Here is a 24153-nt window from a genome sequence, read left to right as displayed (position 1 = left end):
CACACAAAATGATTGCAACAAATATGACAAAAATATTAAAAAAATACATGGTAGGAAGAAACACTCTAAAAACTAATCATGATCTATCATCATTATCATCAAACCTCAATCCTAAAATATCTCCAGTGTGTGAGGAAATTTGCAAGTAATTTTTAATTACATATTTTTTAAATATTTATGGAATTTAATAAGAGAGTAAAATTTTAGCTAGTTGTTGGCCTCGTTGAACGAAATGTTTAATTTTCTTTTTAAAGGCTCTGGGCGTTCAAGAATTAAATCGAAAGGGGGAAGGAAATTGGTTGGAAACAATGCGAAAAAAGTGAAAACTTTAATAAAATTAATGGAAGATTTGATACGCACGAAATGATAGCAATTAATAATAGAATATATATATAGTATAGATGTATGTGTATTTATATGTAGATATAATTGAAGTTGCAGCGCCTGCTTCACTTCACACGATGCACTCCACTCCTTGCCTCACTTGCCAAAGCGACTGCGCATGGACGATAGCCGTCGCATGCGTGCCCGATTCTGGGAATAGCTGTCGCACCAGTCACGTCCACCAGCACTGGAGGCAGCTGCTGCTGTTGGCAGCTTGTATGTGTAGCCGCCTACGTGCTAACTTAACAGATCCTTGATCTCCTTGTGCATGTGACAGAGGAAATCCACATAGCTGGCAGAGCCATCAGTGCCACGATCTTCGATAAGGAAATGCCGGAACACGCTCTCCAGTTTGTCATTCTGTCGCAGCCAAGTGATCTGTAAAGCAAATATGAGATATGAGTATCCTTTCACTTAGGGGCACACAGAGAAAGTGATTGTCTTACCCTCATATAACGCGTTCGCTCGTGCATAATCTGCTCCAGAATATCAGTAATGCGTCGCGCCAGTGGCGTCTCCGCTGTAATGTTAAACCTTTCGAGTGCCAACTGCTGCAGTCCCTGGACACCAAACACGGACTGCACAAAGTTCTGGGACAGCGACTGACCCAGCCAAATGAACAAATGCACACCGTTCTCCAGTATGTAGGCGCCATCCTCTGTGATCTTTTCGTGCGTGCAGCGCACTGGTGTTGGCAGCTCCGTCTCCTCAGCGCTGACATTGTGTATGGGAATGAATCTGGGATACAGATAGTTCACAGACATATTCAGATCCATGGACAGCACAAACTGTATGACAAAGGAGCGATCGTCCAGCGTCATGTCGGAGCCACCCGATATCGCATCGTTCTTGAGCAGGCACGAGGCATACAGCGGCAACAGCTTGAGGCACTCGGGCAGTATCAACTGACCCGCGGATGTGGGCGAAGTGCAATGCTTGCGATAGCAGGCCAATATCTGTGCCGAGCGATGAATTAGATTATCCTTGACCTGCTTGGGTGAGTGCTCCATTAGCTTGAAGCAGGCCTGTTTGGCAAAGAACAGCATAATGGCATCCAGATCGCAGCTCTTGAATACATCCGCAATGGTGGTGGTCACACGCAAAGCGAGATTGAGGACACGCAAACGACGCTGGCCACTGCAGGAGGTGTACAGCAGAGCCACCTGCACATAGATGTTCTCCTCGGGCGGCAGTTTGTCATCGTGTTTGATCTCAATGCTTATGGATTTGGTGGCATCTAAAAGAGGTTGAAGTTGAGACAAAAGTTAAGCTAAGAAAGGGTCTGTGTACCCACCAATACTGGCCAGTTCCACATCCGTTGTATTGGACATGAAGAAGTGTCCAAAGAACTCTGTGGGTCGGATGCCCGCTGATGTGCGCACACGCATCACCGCATCAAAGGCAATCGGTCGTGAGACATTCTTGATGATGTCCTCGATCAGCCGCTGGCCATCCACATCCGCCTGGAAGTAGGTATACTTGTACACCTCTCCACCCGTCAAGCGTGCCACCTGTCCAATGGTGGCAATGTCGATGTACGCATTATTGAAGACAAACAAATCCACCGAGCAGCCCTGCTGCACGCACTCCTGTCCGAGCGTATTGTACGCTGTCACCTGTGGCGTCAGCACAGTCTTCTCCTTGTCCGTGCCCAGCAGCTTACGATCGTCGCGATTCTTTAGTTTGCCTGGAGCCTCGGCAATGGGCAGCGTGGAGTTGAACACCAGCAGCTTGCCCGCTGCGTTGGAGGCTTTGAGTGCCTCCAGACCTGCCTGTATGGCCGGATACAGAATCGTTTCGGTTTCCTTGGTGTCTGCAAACATGCGCGGTATCTCCTCCATCAGAGCATCAATGACGGCTGCCGATTCCTCTGGATGGCAAAGGAAACCATCGAGCAGCGGCATAAACATCTCCTGAACATCACCCACAACCATCATCTGGGGCTGAGCAAGATTGCTCTTGATGTTGTAAAAGTGCACGGTGCTGTTGTAGGTGATGAAACCGACGCGCACCTTGGACTTGTCCTGCCCCTGATCCACTGGCAAATGCTTGAGTATGTTCTTGATTTGGGCGCACAGCAGATGAACCAAACCCGATTTGACCGTGTTGTAGGACACATCAATGATGAAGATAAATGCAGGCACCTCTGGCTGAACGTTGTTCTGTATTTGGGAGAGAGAAAGAGAATGAATACAGAAAGGATTTGGGTCTTGGTTGTTTCTTTTACGCTTACACGACAGTAATCCTTGGTGGCTAGGAATTCGTAGGTTCCTAGCAGCAATTCAGGTCTTTCATGCTTATCCACACGCTGTCCGGTGTGGTCCAAATGCTGATAGTAATCGGGATGTACTGTCAAAGGTAGGGAAACCAAAACATTAGCATACAAAAGGAATCCTTGAAGCTTATCCAGCACTCACCCTCTGAAGACACCTTGCACATCAAACACTGGAAACGCCTTCCCGCATCCACAAACTGCATATTGGGCGACATGTACGCCTTGCAGCGATTGCAACGTATCGGTCCCATGTCTCCAAAGTTCACTATAGGCGGCTCCAGCTCACCCTCGACGGTGCGTGCCAGCGGCGAGATGTTCAGCGTCAGTGGCAGAGCCGTGGTCTTCAGCAGATCCCCCGTATTGGGTATGCAGTAGAGTGAGGAGCGCAGGAACCTCGGCGACGAGTTGCCCTGATCGTGCACCACAAATTTGGTCGTCACCAGCGGCGGCAGCAGACCCGGCTGATTGGTCACAAACGGTCCGCCGGCTAGCCTCTGGTTCTCAATCATCACTTGAATGGGATTCGGCATTTGGTCGGGATCGAGGCGTCGTTGCTGCGGTGCCTGCTGGTACATATTCCCAGCTCCTGGCATAGGAGGTTGCTGCAAGGGAAAGATTGATTCGTGATTAAGGAATCCACACGGGGAATGGCACTTTTCACTCACATTAAAGCCAGGACGTTGCTGCTGTCCTGGCTGCCCTGGATAGCCGCCTGGTTGTGGGGGATATCCTGGTGCTCCTGGCTGTTGTCCTGGTTGCGGGGGATATCCTGGCGCTCCTGGCTGTTGTCCTGGTTGCGGCGGATAGCCCGGCATGGATTGCTGTCCGGGCTGTGGCGGATAGCCGGGCTGCGGGGGATATCCTGGCGCTGCGGGCTGCTGTCCGGGTTGTGGGGGATATCCTGGCGCTCCTGGTTGTTGCTGTCCAGGATACCCAGCTGTCTGTGGCGCTCCAAATTGTGGCGGTGCTGCTGGTTGTTGGCCGGGAAGTGGCGGTGGACCGCCTGGATAGCTGCCTGGGTAACCGCCCGGCTGTGGTGCACCAAACTGCGCTCCTGGTTGCTGCTGCTGATGCTGCTGTTGTGCCCCAAAGGACGCTGCTGATTGCTGCTGCTGCTGTGGTGCCCCAAAGGCTGCTCCTGGCTGCGGTTGTGGTGGCAATCCCGGCTGTTGCATGGGCGGCAGACCCGACTGCTGCGGCAAACCGGCCTGCTGCATGGGTGGCAATCCCTGCTGCGATTGTGGCGGCAGTCCTGCTTGCGTAAATGTTGGTGGAGCACCTGCGCCCGGGGGCAACAGCGGCTGGCCGGGTCTGGAGGTGCTCACACCAAAGGGTCCTGCAGCTGGTTGAGCTCCTGGCGCTCCCAGGGCTGGTGGCGGCGCAGCTCCTGCTGCGTTCTGGGGCGCTGCCGACTTGGGCGGCGGCATATGCGGCAGGCCAGCCAAATGTCCGCTGTTCAGGCTCATCTGATTGATGCCACTGGCCACGCTCTGCGGTGTATTGGTGCGCGGGGGCGGCGCACTACCCGGGCCTCCCACTGGTGTTGGTCCATTGGCATAGGCTCCTGCTCCTCCATTGGCAGCCGGAGGTGGAGCACCAAAGGCATTATTATTGTTGGTCGGAGGCAGAGGCGCAGCGTTCGAATTGAATTGATTGAAACCCGTTGGCGGCGGCGGCTGTGCAGCCTGACCGGCGGGAGCTGGTGCCTGCTGGGCCATCTTCAGAGGAGGCGCCGGCACACCAGCACCAGCACCACCCATATTTAGGCCGCCCATCGACGTGGCCAGCTAGATGGGAGGAAAACGGAGGAACATGTTAAAGCAATTTCAATTATATTTTTCGTTATCTCCAAGCACAGCTTCCACTCTTCCACCACGCATTACGAAATCGGTTGGTTTGACCTCTTTTTAATGAATGGAGGAAAGCTTATCAGGGCGAGGGATTGAAGAGCTCAATGGAAAGGGATTTTATATGTTGTACCTGCTGCTGATAGTTGCCATTGAGGTACGTTTGTGGCGCTGAAGATGTCGGTGGCGCTCCATACTGTGGTTGTTGCTGTTGCGGCGGCTGCGACTGCTGCTGCTGCTGCTGCGGCTGCTGCTGTTGAGGTGGCCAGCCACCAGGTGCACCGAGCGCAGCCCCCGGCGGTGGTGCTGCATATTGCTGTTGCTGCGGCGGCTGTGGCTGGAATTGCGTGGGCGGCGGCCCGTACATGTTCGGATTCATACTTTCAGCCAACAATTAAAACAGACAACAACTTTCACACACAGAGAGTAGAGAAAGGAGAAGTGGCAGCAGCTCAAAGTTCGCCAAGGCAAAAACACAATTTCCTGGCTTATTTGGGACAATTTCTGTCCACTGACTGCCGCTGCTGGTTGCACTTGAATCGTTCCGCTGGCTTTTCCTTGGCCACGGCACAGGAAGGGCAATTAAAAGCGTAAAATAGTTGCAAGCAAAAACGAACTTCCACGTCAGTTCCCTAATTCGATTTTTTTTTTCCCATTTGCTGCAGCCATTTGACAGTTGTTTGCCACGTAAAGTTGTCGCCTGTACGGGGTATTTTTGATGGGTAAATGCGCGGTCACACTGGTCAGCAGCTGTTCGCGCTGCTTATAAACACAATGTGTTGCATGTGAAGGTAGTGCGTGTAACAATGATTTGTGACGTCATGTGGCCATGCTTGCTATTAATTATAATTATAAATTAATGGAAAATTGTAATTGTTTGTTTTGTATGCACACTAGATTTTGCCAAAGTCGAATTAGACAACAATTGTTTTTGTTTATGCGACGTTTCGGTATATTTTGTGTCAAAAATGATTTGTTGGTATATTACGGTATATTTGCACGGTATATTCGTCCCCCTCAGTTTATTTGTTATTTGTCAACCGAAAACTCGAAAAACCTGAGATTCCCTTGGATAATTGCTGCCAAAGACTGCATTTCGTAGGCCATCGAAGAACTTCAGACCCGCATAGTGTTCAATCTCGCGGATGTCGCAGAGGAAGGAGCGCAAATCGAGGCCATCTGGCAGCGCAGTATTGGGCAGAACATAACCCTCCATATAGGGCTTACCCAGAGGCAGTTTCGACTCCACCATGATGACCTTGAAGAAGTGCGTTGGCACGGCCACCATATTCAAGCCAATCATCTCGAACTCCACGCCGAGTTTGCCACCCGCGCGCTGCTTGGGCTTGTACAGTGGACCCGTGCAGACGTAGACCGATCCAAAGCGAAGGGTTAGATCCCGCACATAGATCTCCAGTTTGTTCCAAGCACCGCTATTGAAGCCACGACCTATTTGTGGTGCAATGTTGGTCAGGAAGAAGGTCTCGTTGCAGTGGCTCTGGAGTGCACGATGATTGCCAGCAGCCGCCAGATGTCCACGATCGAAGCCAGATCGTCGATAGTCCGCGAGAGTGCAACGGAAATTCGAGGGCACACTCAGATCCGGTCGATACGTGGCGCGTGCACGATTCGCTTGGCTGGATTGCAGTGTGTCCACCTGCAGATGCTCGCACACCCAATGGGCCACACGATTCCGTCGATCGTACGACAGCACAAAGTCACTGTACAGCCGTAAATCATCGAGACCCGGGAAGCCATACTTCATGATCTGCCTCAGGCGATGATCGGCTTCATCTTTAGTTCTAAAAAAGGAAAACTACTGACATTAGGATGATGATTGATGGAGAGATGCTGCTCCCTCCCTTACCACTTTATAGATTTTGGGACTAATGTAGTAGGCATAGGGATCTTCCTGTATCAACTGCTGCAATCTTCGACGGGCAAACTCGTGATGAGTGTAAAAACCTGCCGCAAAGGAGGCACAGACGGTAGTCAGGCCCACGACAAGACTTACAGCCAGGAGCTGCCATTTTCGGTTCATTGGAGGGACACACAGGAAAAGGCCAAAGTTACATTTTGTTTATGGGTAAGTGAAAAGATTTTGCTGGGGTAACTGAGATCTCAAAGGTCGGTATTGGAATTGGAACTCAGTAGAATTAATAGGAAACAAAGTTTTCCTTCTATGAATCAAGGAAAATCTTCGAAATGTATATCTTTAATGATATCTGCACCTTATCTTAGCTTATCCATAAATTAGGAAATGTAAGTGCTTAAAGAAGAGAACGCTCAGCACGTAAATTTATCTTATTTCGCTTGTTTCACAATATCTGCCGCTGTTCTTGCCTGCTTTAAAGTTTTCCGTGTTCCAAGTTCAAAGAGTTGCCCGTTTGCCTTTTGTCGAAAATCTACAGCCAACACTTCGTTGCACTTTCCAACTGCATTAAGTCAATAGAAAAAGTTGCAGTCATCGTCGCAGCGTACCCAAAAACTAAAAAGCCCTTGGGACAAAGCCAACCCCTAGTCAAATCCTCTCCTGGTGGGTGCCTTTTCACCCCTTTTTGAACTACATAATAAGCGTTTTTGGGCGAGGGGGAGGGCAATGGCAATGCCTGACTAAACCAAAAACGGCGTTAAGATTTATATGCCAAATCTCGTCGTACTTTGTTATGCTTAAAAATGTTAGTTGAGGATTTAGAGTTTTTCGGTTTTTGGTCAGAAAGTTTTCGGACCGCTCTCTCTCTCTCTCTCTCTCTCTCTCTGTTGAAAGTTGGCAAAGGTGAAGTGGTCTACTCTGCTGGACCATAGATTCGGGTTGGAGGAGGGTTTGAAAAATGTTTTTGGCCTGCAAATTGTAAACTTTCAATGGAATCATCTAGAAATTATCAAAGTAAGTTGAACAACTTATTAGTGAGTGAAATAACAAAGATGAAAGTTTAATGTTTAGTTAAGAGACTGCCCCTAAATGGTGTCTATATAATTTTTGTTATTTCGAGTAGTTTATAACCTGCGATTTCCGAGTTCCAACAATCTTCATCTTCCAATCTCTCTCCAGATTTCAAACTTAGATTACTTAAACACAATTTATAGCAAAAACCTTTAATGACAAACGACCTTTCGGGTGGAAAACAAAGACCTCCCCCAGGCAATGGACCGTTCTCCCTCCAATCCGTTTCGGCAAACAGTTTGTAAGGAAAATTCCGCCTTGCCAAAGAGGGAAAAACTTTTGCGACACTTGACAAAGGTTTTGCAAAATATAGCAAAAAACAAAAAGAGAAAAGAAAATTCCAGAAAATAGCGCAAAAGTGCAGTAAATTTGTAGACGCAAAGAGAGAATTTCACAGAATGTCCTGAAGCCGTGTCTCACTCAGATAAGCATCATTGTCAAAGCCAAAATGCGGAGAACTCAGATTTCTGCTCCTTGAACTCTCCTCAAAATCCATTTGCATTTTGAGTCTGGCCCCGAGGCATTGCCAATTAATTTTCAACATCTAATTGGTGGTTTGCCAAAATTCATTAGGGAACGAGGATGTGTTTGTTATGGCCTTTGGCTTTGCCCTGCTCCTGCTCCTGCTCCTTCTGCTGCTGCATATTGATTGATTTCATGCCTGAAGGAGGGGCAAAGGGAAGTCCATTGGATGCACCTCAGCCTGGCGGTCCGTGTGTCAAGAGTTTTACGTTTTTCCTTTTCTGCGGATTTTCTAATCAACAAGGCTGCTCGCCGAAAATTTGCATAATTAAAATGCTGCTCAGGTGTGCCACGAAATGAGGCAAGAGCAAGGCAGAGTGCCCTCCGCCTCTGCCTATGAGAGAAGGATTGGGCGGCTGGGCTAAGTGACTGAAAATTTGTCGCCTCATTTGAGTTTGAAGTTAATGAATTATGTACTCGGGGGGCGGAATAATTAAACAAGCTTCAAATGTGATTAGGGGCCAGGCAATTAGACGATCGAGCCGGGGATTCTTTAACCGCCGTGTTTTGGGGTATATGCGATAATTATTTGCTGACTGACAACCATAAAAATGTTGCCCGAGGATTGGAAAAACCAAAACTCATTAATGCTTCGGTGGGTTTCACTGGTTCTCTTTTTTAATTTCGTTGAATTTATTGCAGGTCCACTTAATGAAGTAATTAACTTATCTGAGTAGGGAAGGATTGCTAGGTAGAACACTTTTTATATTTGTTTTCATTTACTTCGTTAATAAGTGAAACATGTTTTGGGGGGCGTTGTATATGGCCTGAAGGGAGCGTTTAAAAATGGGATGTACTCAAAGGTAAGTGGTATGTTAATTGGGAGTGGGTTGGATTTTCTGGATTACTTTTTTACATTTGTTTGGCATATTTTGCAATCTTTTAGATCTTTACTTCCAAGCATCCGATTCCATGCAAATAATGAGAATAATGCAAATAAGAGAAATAAGTAATCGAATTGTATTTTAGTTCATTTCAATAAGCGATCGACTTATTTGATATGACAAATTTCTCATGTTATTCCAACCGTAGAGGCTGAATATATCATCTAACCCATGTTTCCCCTGCCCAAAAAGGTTCTCAAGGTGATTTTAATCTGCACTTCCCCATGCCTTATATATTTTTGCGAAGATCGCCTATCATTAAACAGAGATACCTACCTACTTTGGTCGATGCTCGTTGTCATTAGCAATTAACACTTTATAACGAAAAACGCTCCCAAACAATTATCATGAGGGAGAGAAAGAACGAAGAAAAGGCACTGGAAAGAGTCGAGAGACAGAGAGAGAGAGGTAGAGAGCGAGGGTAGACATGACGTCGTCGCGCTTTATCTCTCTCCATAGTTTGGCGATTCGGCAATCGTTCAGAGTCAGAGCTCGCAGCCCAGAGCGATTTGTCAGTTGTGCACGCACCATTGAGCAGGTCAGAGGCTCTCATCGAGCGGAGAACAAACTAAATTGGTGGGGAGTGTACGTGGAAGATCGGCAGATCGGAGCAACGCACGCATACGAGCTCTCAGGCGCCCCAGGGCGATCTACACACAGCCATGATCTCGCAGCTGAATCGGATCACAGTCGTTGGTGCTGTGGCACTCTGTGCTCTAGCAGTGGGTGAGTTCATGGTGCTTATATGTAACTCCATAATTGAATAATCTTAACAAGTGTTGACTCTCCTTAATTAGCATCACCTACGACGACCACAAGCACCAGCACGGAGGCAGCGCCCACAGAGCTATCCATGGAGTTATCTCCACACTGCAATTACACGCTAATGAAAACCAAGACCCTTGGCGTGGATCCCTCTTTCTGGAAGAAGTTCTTCACAAATCTGGTACCCTTCGTGGGTAGTTCGAGGAGTAAAATGCAATTTATACTCTTCAAGCGGGATTTTGCCGATTGCGGAAGGGAATTGCTCATCGACAATAAGGAAAATCTGAATAAGTCTGGCTTCGATGCACGTCACCCGACAAGGTAAGCCGGCCGAGGGGGATTTCCTCAAAAGATTAATGTTTGTGTTTGCAGCAGGGGGGAACTTTTATTCGTTTGGGGTGGTGTACTTTTTTTTGTACTTTTAAAATTCGTTTTGTGTGGAAATAATTGCTCGAAAACTGCTACCAACAAACGTCAGAGAATCGTTAAATGTTTTCTATTAGATTTCTATACTATATTTAAATATTTGCCAACTTCTGTCGCTAAATATTATTAATTTTTTGGTCGAGCGTACGAACGAAAACAGGTTTTTATTTTTGTTTATTTTTGGACCCCCGCTTATCGCATTGAGTCATCGCCATTTGGCCTTTTTGCTCTGGAAACATTTTAATTAGCAATTAAAATACTCGTAAATATGTGGAGCCATGAAATGTGGGAAATAGAGTCAAATAGTGACAGCAATTTGGCATTACAAACAAAATAGAGATAAGATAATTGGTTGACACGTGAGGCAGAAATTCGACTTGGTGGATTTTTAACAAAGGCTTTTCATTGTTTTTTTTTTGCAGAATCGTCATACACGGCTGGATGAGTCAGAGCAAGGGTTCGCATATAAGGAAAGTGAAGAACGCATATCTGAGTCTCACCCATCCGGGGGTGAATGGAGAACCCGCGCGCTACGAGGACTTCAATGTCATCGTCTGCGATTGGAGCAAAGTCTCAACGAATGTGAACTACTTTGGTGTGGCCAATATGGTAGAGGATATGGGCTTCCTGCTGGCCGATCTAGTGCGCTATCTGCACCTGAATGCCGATCTGCACTACGATGATGTCTATGTGATTGGCCACTCGCTGGGTGCACAGATCGCGGGCAGTGCCGGCAAGCAGATACAGCCGTTCCGGTTCAACACGATCTATGCGCTGGATCCGGCGGGTCCCAAGTTCCGTGATCAAACCGATGAGTACCGCATCGATGCTAGTGACGCCTCCTACGTGGAGTCCATTCAGACGAGTGTCAGTCTGGGCTTCGAGCAGCCCGTGGGGCATGCCACCTTCTATCCGAACTACGGCAAGAACCAGAAGAAGTGCTATGTCTACGGCTGTTCCCACAAGCGGGCCCACGACTACTTTATGGAGTCGCTGATCAGTCCGGCTGGCTTCTGGGGTCCACGTGCCGAACGTCATGCGGATGGGACGTGGATCCTGCTGCTCAGCGACGGTGAGTTCCGCATGGGCGGAGAGCCATCGATACCCAAGAATGGCACTTTCTATGTGAAGACCTATGCCAAGCCACCATACGCCATGGGCCACAGATGGCAGATGGAACCAGATCCCGAAGAAGTTGATGACAACTCAACGGATGATTAAGAGATGGCAGAACGGAGATATAATCTTGGAAGAACTGTGAATAAAATATGGTTAGAATACAAAATGAAAGGATTAGGGGATTTTCTGTGGTTGAACTTTGGTTATTGTTTACCAATTTGTATTTTAATGGGTTAATGGGTTCGTTGTACGTCGGAAAGTGAGAGTGAACTCCATAAAAACGGGGAGCACAATGCATATAAATATGTACACTCGGAGAAAGAAAGTACTGAGAATCCGAGAGTGGATGTATTTAAATGGCTTTTTGGCATATAGATATGTTTCATTTAAATATATTTCATACTTAAAATAAATATATATTTCATTTATTAAATATTTCATATTTGTTATCTATATTTATATATTTCAAATAGTTATATTATATTTATTTGAAATATATTACTTCGTTTAAATTCGTTTTAGTTATGTGTCGCATATATGTACATACACATGTATGTATAAGATTAAACTTATTCAGTTTAGATTCAAATCATATTTAATACTATTTATTTCACTTTTTTTTATGCCTTATTTCTTGCACCATGCCATTTTCCTCTCAGTGTAACCTGCTTCTCCGTAAAAACCTCTTATCGTTAAAGTAATTTCGAATAAGCGAAACAACTTTAGTTTATGACAAAACGTGAGCCAAGGAATTTGCTTGTGCTTGGAGTAAATCACAGTAGATTTTGAGGTAACCCAGTTGTTAAATATTATTATGTTCCAGCAGCATGGAGTATATATAGCGGAAAACCACTCCATAATTGTTCCATTAACAAGTAGAAAATGTTACGAGCTGCAAGATTTTGCGTGGTTTTCTTGGTTCTACTTGGCATTGTTGTGGCCAGGCCTGAAGGCGATCTGCATGCTGACGAGGGCATTGCTGGATATAAAAGTAAATTGCTAATGGAGAAACCCACAAAGGACTTTTCGGAGGATACCAGAGAAGCAAAAAAACCGGCTCCTGACGAAGATTCTGAAGAAGCAAGTGACGAATTTTTGGGAAATGAAGAATCATCTGGAGAATCGAATGAATTGTTTGCCGACTCTGTCAAGGAGTTCCTTAATCAATTTGTACCCAGCCAGGACTCATTCGTGGGATCATTTAAGAAGCCAAAAAATAAAAAATATAGACAGATTTCCGAGATACCAGTGGCGACTGAGACAGTAACTTCAGACACCGTGACAGCAACCACATCAATCGGAAGTGTGTCCACAGAGACAAGCCAGCAAACAACTGCGAAATCCAGCGAGGAAACAACTGGGATGACAGTTGAACCAACAGTGGAAGATTGGCCAAATGAAGAGGAATCAAATGAGGATCCAGTGGAGGAGACAAATGTAGAAGACATCTGTGAAATGCTTTTTGGCTGGCTATGCTGGATCTGATCAGCAGAGCCGTATTTTTTTTATTTGTAGCAACATTTTATTTGTTTGTTTGAAATGAAGCTCACAATTTGTTTGAATTTTTGTTAACAAAAACACTAAATGGTGTAATAATGAAGCCAGTTCTGTGTATTTTCGTATTTCTCTCCGTTTTGCGGTTGATCAGAGGCGTAGCCTTTCCTGTTATGGATCCGTTCTTACTCCAGCCAGATACAGACTATGAAGATGTTGATGAATGGGCCAGTTAGTAGATGCTTTCTGCCAGCTAATTGTTATACTTAGATATTTATTATTTCAGAATGGTAAATTCGCGAAGCAAAAAGCCAAACAGCAGAGAAGCAGAAATATATTTTTGGACACTGATGCTGCATTTTAGAATACTTTAAAATGTAACCCTTGAGCGCTGCCAACTGCATTTAAACGATGTACATTTAACATGCAATTCGCCCAACAGCAGCACATAAATATTCATTTTTTCTGTTATGGTAAAGACCCTAAGGTCAAGCCCTAAGGCTCCTCCTCCGGGGGACATCAGGTGGAAGAACATTTATATATTTGAGCCTATATCCAATATAGTTTGGGTCTAGTGACAGTAAGTAAGTATATTGAAAATCAAAGTAGTCTTGAATCTAAGCTCCAATATTTTGGATAAATAGTTGTCTACAATTATGGAATTATTTATATTTCTAATCTTTTTGCTGATGATCACAGCTCAAACCTTGCCCAATGGGGATCCATTTGAAAACGAACCGGATGTGGACTACCAGGATTTGGATGAATGGGCCAGTTAGTAAATGTTTTATTACCAACTAATTAAAATAATTGCATGTTTCACTTTCAGAAGCATAAGGGCTGGTGCTGTTTCCTCTAGCGTTGCCTAATGATGCCACTGCTGCTGCCCTCGACGATGCCACTGCTGCTGCAGCGGCTCTTCCTCTACGTTGCATACAATATTTGGAACAGAGAAAAAATTTAATTAAAACAAACAATATGTTACCTAAATTGTTGCCGGACTGGCAGGGTTTCGGTAGTTGCAGAATATTGCAGTTTTCGTTGCGAAAAACCCCCTGGACCTGGGCAAAGTTTGTTGTTAATACATTTACTCGGCTTAATTAGCTGAGATTTTACATTATTCATGGCCACGTGTGACCACCAAGTGTGCTTAACCTTTTGTGCTGTGCCCCCGACGACCCGTGTGCTCCCCGCCAGCGAATATCATAATTTTCACTTAATTAAAGTTGTCGTTTTAGTGGGTGCTGTGTTAGAGGCTAGTCCAGGATGTGCAGATGATTTTTGGAAGCCGAAAAGTGCGAGGCAATACTCACAGGAGTCAGTGGGGGTTTTGTGTCAAGAATGGGATAAGTTTAGTAACAGTTTGTGGACACAACTGAAGCTGAAGATGCAAAGAATTTACCTTAAGCTGAAGTGCTGTAAATGTTTGAGACAATGGCACAAATGATGCCTTAAAATATCATTCTATCAGCACATTAAACACATAATTGACAGTTGACTAGCTGGCAAAGCAAACGTATCATTTATCTACCAAAAAAGACAATGATATATTTAAAGGAAAATATCAAAATTTCCCCCCATAACACACAGCACACAGAAAGTTGACAAGCTAAAGGACAATTGAAGTTTCGACATAAGCCTTTGATTGGCTTAATAAACGTCTCAACGCACTTAACGTAATTGTTGTCCTAAATTGACAGATTGATGAGCACATTCCGAATGAAAGCCAAAACACCAGCCACAAGTATAATAATCCTTGAGGTTTTACACACACACACACATCGGCATTGAGGGTTTAAATCTCAGGTGTAGAATGATTTCACTTAAATTTTATGCAAAATCATTTACCCTTTTTCGTGACGGAGCTGCCCCGCAAGCGTTGGAAGGAAACCTTTTGCCGAAATAGTTGGGTTTGGAATTCGATTAAAGACCCGAATAAAACGTCGATTGATGATTGTGTGTGGTGTGTGATTCCCCCAGGAGATTTTCTTACCCACTGAATTGTATTATTTAAATTTCACATTCATTTTCATTGGCACATGCATTATTTATGAGGCATTGTAAGCATGAGCTTTTGGCATTCTAATTAGAACTTCCACCCGCAAAATGTCTCCCCAGATGACCACAGGACTTTGGCACTGCTCTCAGGGCAGTGGTGCATCTGAAAAGGGTCATTACACCTTCAACAAACTCCTGTCGGTCAACCCTTTTTCGGCAGCAATTTGTCGCCCAGAAAATGGAGCGTGTGAAGCAAAACCCTCAGAGTGTCATAACTTTACTTGATGTGTGTGTGTTTCGGTGTTGCAGACAAAGAAAAAAGGGAAAAATTAAAATGAAATCAAGTTTCTTTGCTGTTGTGGGCCAAAAAAAGGTTACAAAAGGCAGCAGCTCAGAGATATACCAAGAAATGAGTCTCCCGGCAACGAACGATGACAATGACTTACGCACACATCTCGGCAAAGGACTTGCAGCCAGGACAGGACACACTTTACACCAATTCACACTCGTTAAAGTTCATGTGCACACGCACTTAGGTCAGCAGATATGCTGCTCCTCGTTTGGAAAAGAATCTTCCATCACTTTCATACGGCTACAGCTGCGGCTCTGTATTTTGTATCTCCGTATCGTATCCAATGCTATTTGTGCAATTTTATAGCATTTTTATGGCACACAAGTTTTGTACTTTGTGCCTGCCTGGAATGGGTTGGGGGTGCCCTGCGTCCGGTTTCCTCTTTAAAATATTTAAATTTGATGTGTGTGTGTGTGTGTGTGGTGGGGAAGGAGCACGAAGGGAGGCCAAGCAATTCGGTTTCGTTGTGTGCTCAACTGTGTAATAGAGGCGGCCGTCTTGAAGTAATGGAAAGGGTAAAGGGAAGCCACGGCGGTAAATGGGAATAGTCTGAGATTCAGGGCTTGGAAATTGTAAAGTTTAAGCTTTAAAACAAAAGTTGAAGAGTTCAAAAGATAGAGCCATGGGACATTTAGAGTGTAGATAAGACAGCATGGACATTAAAGGGTCAAAGATAATGGAGGAAATGACTTTTAAGTCTCAATTTTTAATCAAATTTTGAGTAAGTAATTTCTTGCACAGAACGTTAATATTCTGCCAGTGTTGAAAGATATCAAATAGTGTTAGAAAGCCACTGAAAGATCACTTTCCTAGAGGCAAAGGCGCAGGGAGTTTAAGGCAACTTTCTTAGCTTTCCTTACATGCAATCTCCAGCCCTGGCTGGCAAGAATTTCTCCATTTCAGGCCCAAGCTACTTGTAAGTTTTGCCGCACACACAAATTCCCATGAACACCCACATATGTATGTACGAATTTATGTACATACATATTTCCCATACATATCTATGTCAGTTCACTGGAGTGTTTGTTGCCGCTCTTTCGCTTTTTCGGGCCTCTACCAAGTTTGCGGTGTGATTTTATGTGTAAAACTTAAATTATACAATTTTGGGGGCCATGAATACATTTTTCGGTTGTCGTCAACGTCTTGTTGCTGCTTGTTGCTGTTGTTGGAATCTGGCTGAATCTGAAGCTGGAGCTGTGTGGCCTGGTGAAAGGGACAATGAGTTGCTAAATGCTTTGAATATTCTTCTGGCCATTGCCTTGCACTGCATGCATAACATACGATATATGGCAGCGTCCCCCCCATGTCAGATGCGAATCCTTCCAGTGTGGTCACAGAGTGAAAGCAGGGACAGGAGAGAGTGTGAAGTCTTGACGGCAAAGCAAGGCGGCCGTTCGGTCGGGTCGGTCATGTGTTGACAGGTCGAGTGTCATGCGGTTTTCTCTCTACCAACAAAAAAAATTTGAACATGGATGTACTAGACAGTTTGCAGTGTCGGTTTACTCTGCACAATGTTTCCATTTTTATTTTAAATACACTTTAATTATTCTGGCTGAAGCAATATTGTTTGTTAAAATACAGTTTAGCCGACAAAACTGTTTCATTTACTGACATCGACCAGATGTTTGCATTCCTAGAGAAAACACCACTGGAATGTATGTACATATGTATGTACGTACACACATCTGTCTGACTGTTTAAATGATATCTGGCCAAAGACTAAACAATTAAAACGATGCGTGGGGCAGCAGAAAGATCTATGGCGGGGTTTCTCGAATTCTTTAATTGTAATTGTGAGCTCTCTCCGTTTTCACAGAGCGATGACGATCCCATCCCCCGATTCAATTCTTGCAGGTCTTTATAGTGAAGGCCGATGGAGACTCGCTCTCAGTCGTCAACGATAGTTTCCGTTTATGCGTACACAATGCTGCATAAATAATATCCATAAAGGCATATCAAGGAACTACAGGACTTGCCCAATGCAGATCACCCAACATTCATTTCCCCTACCCATTAAAGCCCATCCGGAACAAAGAGAAAACTACATATTTCTGAAAACTATTTGCAGAAGGCTGAGCAAAGTACAGGGGAAGAAAGAATTGCATTAAAAACAAATACAGTGCGCCAGGCTAGTTATAGCACAAGATGTTTATAAAAGCTCCGACCAGGCACGTACCATGTCCAAGCAGCAGAGGAAACAAGAGGAACAGCAAAACAGGGCAAACAGATGGGTGCCGAAACCTTTGATACCCTTGTTTGCATGAGTTGGAGATTTAGTAGGAGTGCTACAGCAATGAGTACGAAGGAAACTTAGGGGGGGCTGTATCGTGCGTAGGAGCTGGGAGAGTGGAGAGTTGAGTGGAGACCGATCTCTCAGCGTTCTGAGAGAGTTGTACAGGCGAGCGGTAACGGAGAGCGTTAGCAGCAAGAGGTAACACCGAGGGTAACAGCAGGCGGTTGCAGCAAGCGATAACAGAGCTGTTATATTGATCGGTGACAGCATGTTAACATTACATTCTCCATTCCTATGGCAGACATGTGCTATGATATTGTGTACCGTTCCGTTGAAGGTTGAGACTGAGGAGGCTGTTGATTCTTCACTGCACATCAAAGTATCCGCTGCAAGGGTATTCGAAGAAGAACAAAGATATCATGGCAAAGAGCAAGCACACAGGAAGCCTGCCTTCTGACACGGATCTCCACCGATGGTGTGGCATTGGGTTGAGGTGGAGTCAGGAGAGCAGCAAACAAATCGCAAATTGAAAAAAAGAGTAGATAAGTGGCATTGGGTTTACTCTCCCACGAAAGAGAAACTGAAGCAAAGAGAATGGCAAATAGAAATCAGAGCCCCCGTTCGTGCTCTGGCTGCAAGAATCCTCCTCAAGCTCCTCCTGCTCCTGCTCCTGCTGTCATGGCAACTGCTCTTGACTTTTCCCCCCATCTTCTCGTAGCACTGTTAAGCCTGCAAGTTATGCATTCTTAATTTAATCGCTGAAATTGACTCTCCACCAGCGATAACTTGCACAGGCTTAGCACATTGCCCTTCTGCCACTTGCAGCGAGAAAAAGCAGAGAGAAGTTTCCAGCAGAGATTAGGCATATATCATGCGATTATATGGCATAGTTTGCCCAGCCCAATGACTTGGAAATCGCCTTTACTCCCTCTGCCCAAACAGAAAGATTAAGTTGCAGACACTTGCTGCAACTTGGAGCTGGAGCAGCCAGTGTGGCAAGGCATTCAAATAGTTCCAGACATCGCGAAATAAGTTTTTCATTGCCAGATGTAGCCACTTAATGGATTATGGAATGGATTTTACACATAAGGAATATTGTGTGTAATTAATTGTGTTTATTGTTTAGTAACTGGAAGTCGTCTGGCTTTCGCAAGAATGTTTTCATAGACACCTGCTGTGTCTTGGATTAAGTATTCAATGGCTGCAATGATGATAACACAAACCACTTTTAGGGCCAAGAACTGGCAGAAACCCACCATCACGAGACACGGAAAACTTGTTAGTCTCGTGATATAATTAAATATGCATTACCTCGGTATGTACGTTTGTAAACGTAATTTTCTGTAGAAGTTTTTCCTTCCTAACTGCAGGACCTTAACATGGTTTGTAGGTGCAACAAAAGCATATCATATCCAGGGGAGTGTGCAACTTCATTAATAAATTCATTGTTGTCCTAGACAGTGCGGTGGAAATTGCATTAATCATGCGCCCCTTGGTGCATGTTGTACTTGAAATGCTATCACTTGTATCCAGGGACCCCGCCCGTTACTGCCGCTGCCGTTGCCGTTAGCCCGGTTGCCCGGAAGCATCCATCAAATTAATGGAATTTCATATTTGCTTTGCTCTTGTTCAGCCACCAAAGAAATTTGTTTATCCATCGCTAAAATGTTATCGAGCTCACGTTCAGATCCCCCCCAATCTCCTTCTCCTTGCCCAAGAATCCCATGGCCGTTGATGTAGTTAGTTCCTTTTAGTCGAGAGCGGAGTTATTTTCTTGTTTTTTTTTTAATAGAATTACTTTCCAGACTTTTGAGCAACATAACTGAAAATGGCCCGTGGCTGTATGGCTATATGGCTGTCTGCGTGGAGAGCACGGAGGGGGAGACTTCTCTCCAACAAAAGCAATTTGAAACGCTGACTCATAACCGATGTGGCCCCCACTGAAATAAGTTTGTTTGAAAATTTTATTGAATTAAACCAATTTGGTATGCATGTGGAGCAGCGCACACCCCACGGCAGCGCACACCCCTCCCCACCCCACCCACTGCTTTGTTAGGATTAGTCGTACCCCATCCCGTTTAGCAGAGTCTCCTTCTCCTGCTGCTGCTCTTCCTTTCCGTTTTCCATTGGAGCTTGAATTCCAGTCACGTAAACGGACGCAGTTTAATGTGTTTAAACGCTTTTCCATCCACAATTCACACACAAAATGCAATCAGATAGTCATGCACTTGACGCCCGGACGGAACGAATGCCCAACGGGCTGTTGTCGTTGTCAACAGCCATCGCCTCGCCATCGCCATGGCCATCGCCTCGCCAGCTGTTGGAGGTGACAATGTGTCCCAGGGGTGGAGTTGGGGGGAGAAAGTCAACTGGCTGCCGCCTTGTCCAGGGGTTAGTCAAGGCTAATTTGGTGAGGACCCATCGTCAAAACGAGCCAAAGGCCAAGTCAAGTGGCTGGCTCAAAGTGCGGCGGGGGGCGAGACTGCACTCGGCCAATTAAACCCATGGCAAAATCCGGGAAAGATGCACTCAAATGGCATAGCGATGATAGTGCACTGGAAATGATGAATGACAGTAATTAGCCATGGACTGGAAATTCTTAGAGCAATGATTTGGATTAGAATGCAATTGAATTAGGAATATCTACCACGATGAAAGATGTAAATATCTAGGTTGTTTGTAGGATAACTATTCAAGGAATGTACAGAGTCATGTCGTGAGTCATGAATGTATTATAGGTAAATATCTCACCGCTCCCTCCCAGCGTTGAGTTGCCCATCGTCCAACGATCATGTGGCTGCGTGGCACACACTCACCTCCAGTGCCATGCACTTGGCATTCAAAATTGCAGGCGCAGGGGAGCTGGCATTTATGTAGGTGGCAATCGAATGATAACACACGGCGGCCAGCAACCAAAACCAACACTAGCGCAGCTGCAGCGTTAAAACTAAATTGGCCAACGAGCGACCAAGCGGCTGCGTGTCTGCTGTGCTCCACTATGTCCACACCCACAAGCAATGGTGCTTCAGTGGCGACGCCTTCTCCTGCTCTTGGTCCTCCTCCCGCTGCAGTGCCACATCTGTGGGCATTTTTGGCAGCAAATTGAAATGAAAAGCTCGCCGCGGTTTTCTGGCTTTGTTCGACAGGACGATGCCCTGGTTGGCTGGTTGCCTGCTGATAAAGAGATGATCGGAAGTACAGGCACGTGGGAGGTTTCGTGTGGCAAAGGGATTCCACTGAAATGTGTCAAAATTATTATGCAAATATACACATTTTTTGCAGCAATTATATCGCTAGATGCAATGATTACCAATGATAAATGGTTTGAATCCAGTTTGAATAATCCAGTTGAAATTCGAAACGAGAACACCCCATACATTGGTGGCTGCCCCCGCCGAGGCCGTCCACAATCCACAATCTATTCATATCGTAAAACATTCAAATGCAACTGCATTCAAAGCACCGCAAAACTATTGCCAACGATGGGGATAGAGATGATGGGCCGGGCATCGCCTCCCAGTCCGGATATACGCAGCCATTTCCGTTGCTGCTGCTGCTGCCAGGTTCCAGCTTCCCGCTTCCGTCCGTGCCATCTCGCACTTTGATGAGGAATTGTGGAGGCGTCCACCGTGTGCGTCGGGTCTGTCTGGGCTGCTCCGTCATTACCCAGCTTCAGCTTCCCTCTGCTCCCTGCACTCCATTTGTGTCTGGCTCTGTGGGCGTCCTTTCAAATGGAAACTTGACTTTAAGCGTTGGAAATTTTAATGCGCCAATGCGCAATTTATGATTATTTCATGCTCGTTTTAATTTGCGCATTCAGCAGACCACTTTAAAGCCGGTGGGGTGGCCAGGAAATGGTGAAATAGTTTGCAGAAATGGGATGGAAGGGAACAGAATGCAACAGGGACGGAATGAAATGGAAGGCCTCATTAATTCCACGCACGATTCCGTGCTCTCCAAGCGAAAGATGGGAGGGAGAATGGGAGAGATACGAGAGGCCGCTAATAAAACAAAAATGGAAAACATATAAATCAGTGTCCTTGGCACGTGTCGCTGTCGTCGAAGGCTTTCGAGTCGTGTCGTCCCCCAGGTGCGCTCCTGGGTCAACCTGAAGGGTCTACCCCGCTCTCCACTCGTGGGGATCTCTCCACTCTCCACACTGAGGTGTCTCCTACGTTCTCCGCTTCACCTAAAGGCGCACCTCACCCCACCTTCTACGGCACTTTTGGACTTGTGCGCTGTCACGTTGTAAATCTCCGGAGAGCAAACACAGGCAAAGACAACGCGACAGACGGCGACACAACACGCGTGCTTAGCCATATCCAGGAGGAAGGAGGAAGGAGGAGACACCAAACCAATTCAAGCCAACAATTGCATTATAAATTAAAATACGTCAACGCAAGGAATCAACAGCTGCTACCAGAACTACCAGAAAATCTGGCAAAATAACCAAAATGCTCGCCACTTAAATTTAAATATTTGTGAAAAATGAAATAAAATATAAATACAACAAAAATGTTTGGTCTTTTTGCCTAAGGAATTGCAGAATAGGTGAAAACAAATATTCAATGGCACGAACTAAATATTGCTGTGGTTCAACATTTGGTATTTTAATTAAATGCAAGCCATCCAAAGCATTCATTCGCAGAGCAAAGAGAAAAGAAGAGAGGGAGAAGCGAAGAGAGAAAAATGACAAGCAAAACGAAGTAACGGAACTTACAAAGTGAAGGCAACCAAAGGCAAATATTGTTTTCCTCTCGTTACACCAAAGAGAGGTAGACAGAGGGGGGAAGTGAGAGCTGGAGAGAGTGAGTGTTGGGAGGAGAATGAGAGAGGAGGGCCAGATGAAAGAAGCTTCATAGCTACTGTTATTTGTCCGCTCGGGCGGAGTATTTAATTGCATCCCAATGGAGCGTACTCTCCTCGTACTTGGCAGAGTGCAACAGGAGAAGCCGTAAACAGCATTCAGCTGGGGAAGGGGCAGCAGCAGCAGCAGCAGAGGAAACATGAGCCAGAGTTGGCTGCCTCAAAGGGACGGGACGGGACGGGACGGGATGAGACGAGACCCTGGGACACGCTACGGAAATGTACGGCGGAGAGGTAATCGAAATGGTTGTTCGTTTGTACTTTTTACAAAGTTGAGCTGCAGACAGAGTTGCATCTTGTGGAGGTGCATCCGTACGGAGGAGCATCCGCCCAGAGTAAACAAATATTTACATATGTTTGTTCAAGTTTTATGCACCGCTGGGTTTCCTTTCCCCTTCGCTTCCACCCCTTTGACAGTTTCTTTGTATGATTTCTTATGGCAAGGAAGTCACTTCTTTCCTTTTTTTGACAAATTAGTTGAGGGGAAGTTAACTTCCTTGGGGAAAGAATATTTTTCTCTCTTTGGTTGCACAGCAAATATCTCTGTGGAGTGTTTTACAAAAGTTGAGCGAATTTTGAATTGATTTATGATGTTTTAATTGGAAGGAAATGCGAGAAAACTTTCAAAAGGAAAACACACATTTTAGATATGATTTATATATTTTCCCTGTAATTCAATTTGGTTTTTCTTCTCACACGTATCAGCTAGATCTTATTCCTGTCTTGGCAAAGCCATTGGATACCACTTAAAACGTTACAAGACAATAAATAAATTCACATAATAAATTTATTATTTCTATTTTTTGCATTTATATTGAAATGTTCGCTGGCAAATCTTTTTTTCCCTTAACGGAAATTGAAAAACTAAATTTATTTGGGTTGTAAAAGGATACTTAAGCCAGAGACATGTCTCCCATAAAACTATCAACAAATTTTTGCCAAGAATTAAAATATTTATGGCCTGTACGTGAGCCACATGCTTATGATCCCTCAATGCACTCAGCCTCTCTCTTTTATGATTTGTTTATTGTTTTAATAAAAGTCAAAGATTTCTTGGGCTTGCAATTGAAGAAGCATTCAGCAAAGCGAAGGACTTGCACACACATGTTGTCGACACTTCCCTATGATTAATGCACAGTTGTCAGCTGTATTCAAACTAACGAAAAAAATGCCCTAAATCCAAACTAAATGGCTAGCCCAAAAAGGAAAATGAAAACTTTCAGTGCAAGCAAATGCAATGCCCGAATGATTTATGGCTCCCACTTGAAAATGGAAAATGTGCGATTGTTTCCAACCCAATTTTCGGAGGGGGTGTGCCAGCAAAATGGTATGGAAAGCGGAAAGTGCAGGGCAAGTGGGAGTCGAGGGGGCGTGACCCTATCGCCATTCATTTTAACGTATGCGAAAAGCGAATCGTGCTGCGATTTCTTCGATTGGAAAAATTGAATTATACACATTTGATGAGCATAATAAAAACTGGCAGCTGCCTGTGCCAATAAATGCATTCCAAATTGTTTCGTTTCGTTTCGCTTCGGTCTGGCTGTGGCAGTGGCAGTGGCAGTAACTGAGTTTCTTGCCACACAAAAAAATGTACAATTTTTCGGGGCAGTTATTGCCACAGAATTGATTTATTTTTGTGCCATGAAAGTGAATTGAAAACAATGTAGTTCGAAATTTAAAACAATTCTGACGTGCTTTTTAGTCTTTGTTGGTGATTAAATTTAAATACAGTTTATTTATGAAATATGCACTTTAATTTGCATGTTTATTGCCAAATTTTCAACAGAATGGAACAGGGGAAGAGAAATCTAATTTATTGTAATTTATCAATGCTAATTTTGTTGCCAAATAAATACTCTAAAAATATGTAAAAACTCTACTCATTCACTGAATGAATGTGCATTTTTGTGTGTCGTGTTTTGAGCTCCTGGGAGTATGAATAAAACGAATTTTTATAGGCAAAGAAAACGTGAATCGATTCACTTAACAGCGAATATTTACTGACTTCTTTTGATGGCCAAAAACCAATGCACTTTCATTTGCT

At 44.9% G+C, this 24153-nt stretch overlaps 3 protein-coding genes and 1 long non-coding RNA gene across 6 annotated transcripts; 2 read left to right on the top strand and 2 right to left on the bottom strand.

Annotated features, from left to right (window-relative positions):
- Positions 1 to 163: 163 nt before the first annotated feature.
- On the bottom strand, positions 164 to 5231 carry LOC117900208 (protein transport protein Sec24C). Of its 2 annotated transcripts, none has more exons than XM_034810487.1 (7): positions 4640 to 5231; positions 3325 to 4446; positions 2802 to 3258; positions 2618 to 2733; positions 1679 to 2546; positions 831 to 1621; positions 164 to 762 (listed from the first exon to the last, which is right to left on the bottom strand). In XM_034810487.1, exons 1-7 carry the CDS (start codon positions 4883 to 4885, stop codon positions 622 to 624), a joined length of 3741 nt encoding a protein of 1246 aa, XP_034666378.1. In that variant the 5' UTR covers positions 4886 to 5231; the 3' UTR covers positions 164 to 621. The 2 variants fall into 2 exon arrangements, with proteins under 2 accessions (XP_034666378.1, XP_034666377.1); XM_034810486.1 differs by having other exon boundaries at positions 2802 to 3261; positions 4640 to 5230.
- A 256-nt stretch (positions 5232 to 5487) lies between these two features.
- On the bottom strand, positions 5488 to 6614 carry LOC117900209 (endonuclease G, mitochondrial-like). The gene is made up of 2 exons (XM_034810488.1): positions 6374 to 6614; positions 5488 to 6322 (listed from the first exon to the last, which is right to left on the bottom strand). The coding sequence occupies exons 1-2, from the start codon at positions 6545 to 6547 to the stop codon at positions 5543 to 5545; spliced, it is 954 nt and encodes a 317-aa protein (XP_034666379.1). The 5' UTR covers positions 6548 to 6614; the 3' UTR covers positions 5488 to 5542.
- A 2742-nt stretch (positions 6615 to 9356) lies between these two features.
- Positions 9357 to 11333, top strand: LOC117901672 (phospholipase A1 VesT1.02). The gene is made up of 3 exons (XM_034812512.1): positions 9357 to 9582; positions 9654 to 9942; positions 10470 to 11333. Exons 1-3 carry the CDS (start codon positions 9519 to 9521, stop codon positions 11266 to 11268), a joined length of 1152 nt encoding a protein of 383 aa, XP_034668403.1. The 5' UTR covers positions 9357 to 9518; the 3' UTR covers positions 11269 to 11333.
- Positions 11334 to 12737: 1404 nt separating this feature from the next.
- Positions 12738 to 13824, top strand: LOC117900956. Of its 2 annotated transcripts, none has more exons than XR_004649304.1 (4): positions 12738 to 12891; positions 12947 to 13244; positions 13360 to 13434; positions 13490 to 13824. It is a non-coding gene; the product is annotated as an uncharacterized LOC117900956 (long non-coding RNA). The 2 variants fall into 2 exon arrangements; XR_004649303.1 differs by having other exon boundaries at positions 13360 to 13438.
- The last annotated feature ends 10329 nt before the right edge of the window (positions 13825 to 24153 follow it).

Source organism: Drosophila subobscura, chromosome U, assembly GCF_008121235.1.
Source record: "Drosophila subobscura isolate 14011-0131.10 chromosome U, UCBerk_Dsub_1.0, whole genome shotgun sequence".
In the NCBI taxonomy this organism is placed as follows: Eukaryota; Metazoa; Arthropoda; class Insecta; order Diptera; family Drosophilidae; genus Drosophila; species Drosophila subobscura.
Note: the sequence above shows the minus strand (reverse complement) of the source record. Positions and strands in the feature narration are given on the sequence as shown.

Excerpts from the sequence above, each read along its gene's own strand:
- LOC117900209 (XM_034810488.1), bottom strand. The coding sequence starts at position 6,547 with ATGAACCGAAAATGGCAGCTCCTGGCTGTAAGTCTTGTCGTGGGCCTG. Across the intron at positions 6,323-6,373 it reads GTCCCAAAATCTATAAAGTG|TTTTCCTTTTTTAGAACTAA; the intron begins GTAAGGGAGGGA and ends TAATGTCAGTAG.
- LOC117900208 (XM_034810486.1), bottom strand. The coding sequence starts at position 4,885 with ATGAATCCGAACATGTACGGGCCGCCGCCCACGCAATTCCAGCCACAG. Across the intron at positions 1,622-1,678 it reads TGTGGAACTGGCCAGTATTG|ATGCCACCAAATCCATAAGC; the intron begins GTGGGTACACAG and ends AACCTCTTTTAG. Across the intron at positions 763-830 it reads AGCGAACGCGTTATATGAGG|ATCACTTGGCTGCGACAGAA; the intron begins GTAAGACAATCA and ends TTTGCTTTACAG.
- LOC117901672 (XM_034812512.1), top strand. The coding sequence starts at position 9,519 with ATGATCTCGCAGCTGAATCGGATCACAGTCGTTGGTGCTGTGGCACTC. Across the intron at positions 9,583-9,653 it reads ACTCTGTGCTCTAGCAGTGG|CATCACCTACGACGACCACA; the intron begins GTGAGTTCATGG and ends CTCCTTAATTAG. Across the intron at positions 9,943-10,469 it reads GATGCACGTCACCCGACAAG|AATCGTCATACACGGCTGGA; the intron begins GTAAGCCGGCCG and ends TTTTTTTTGCAG.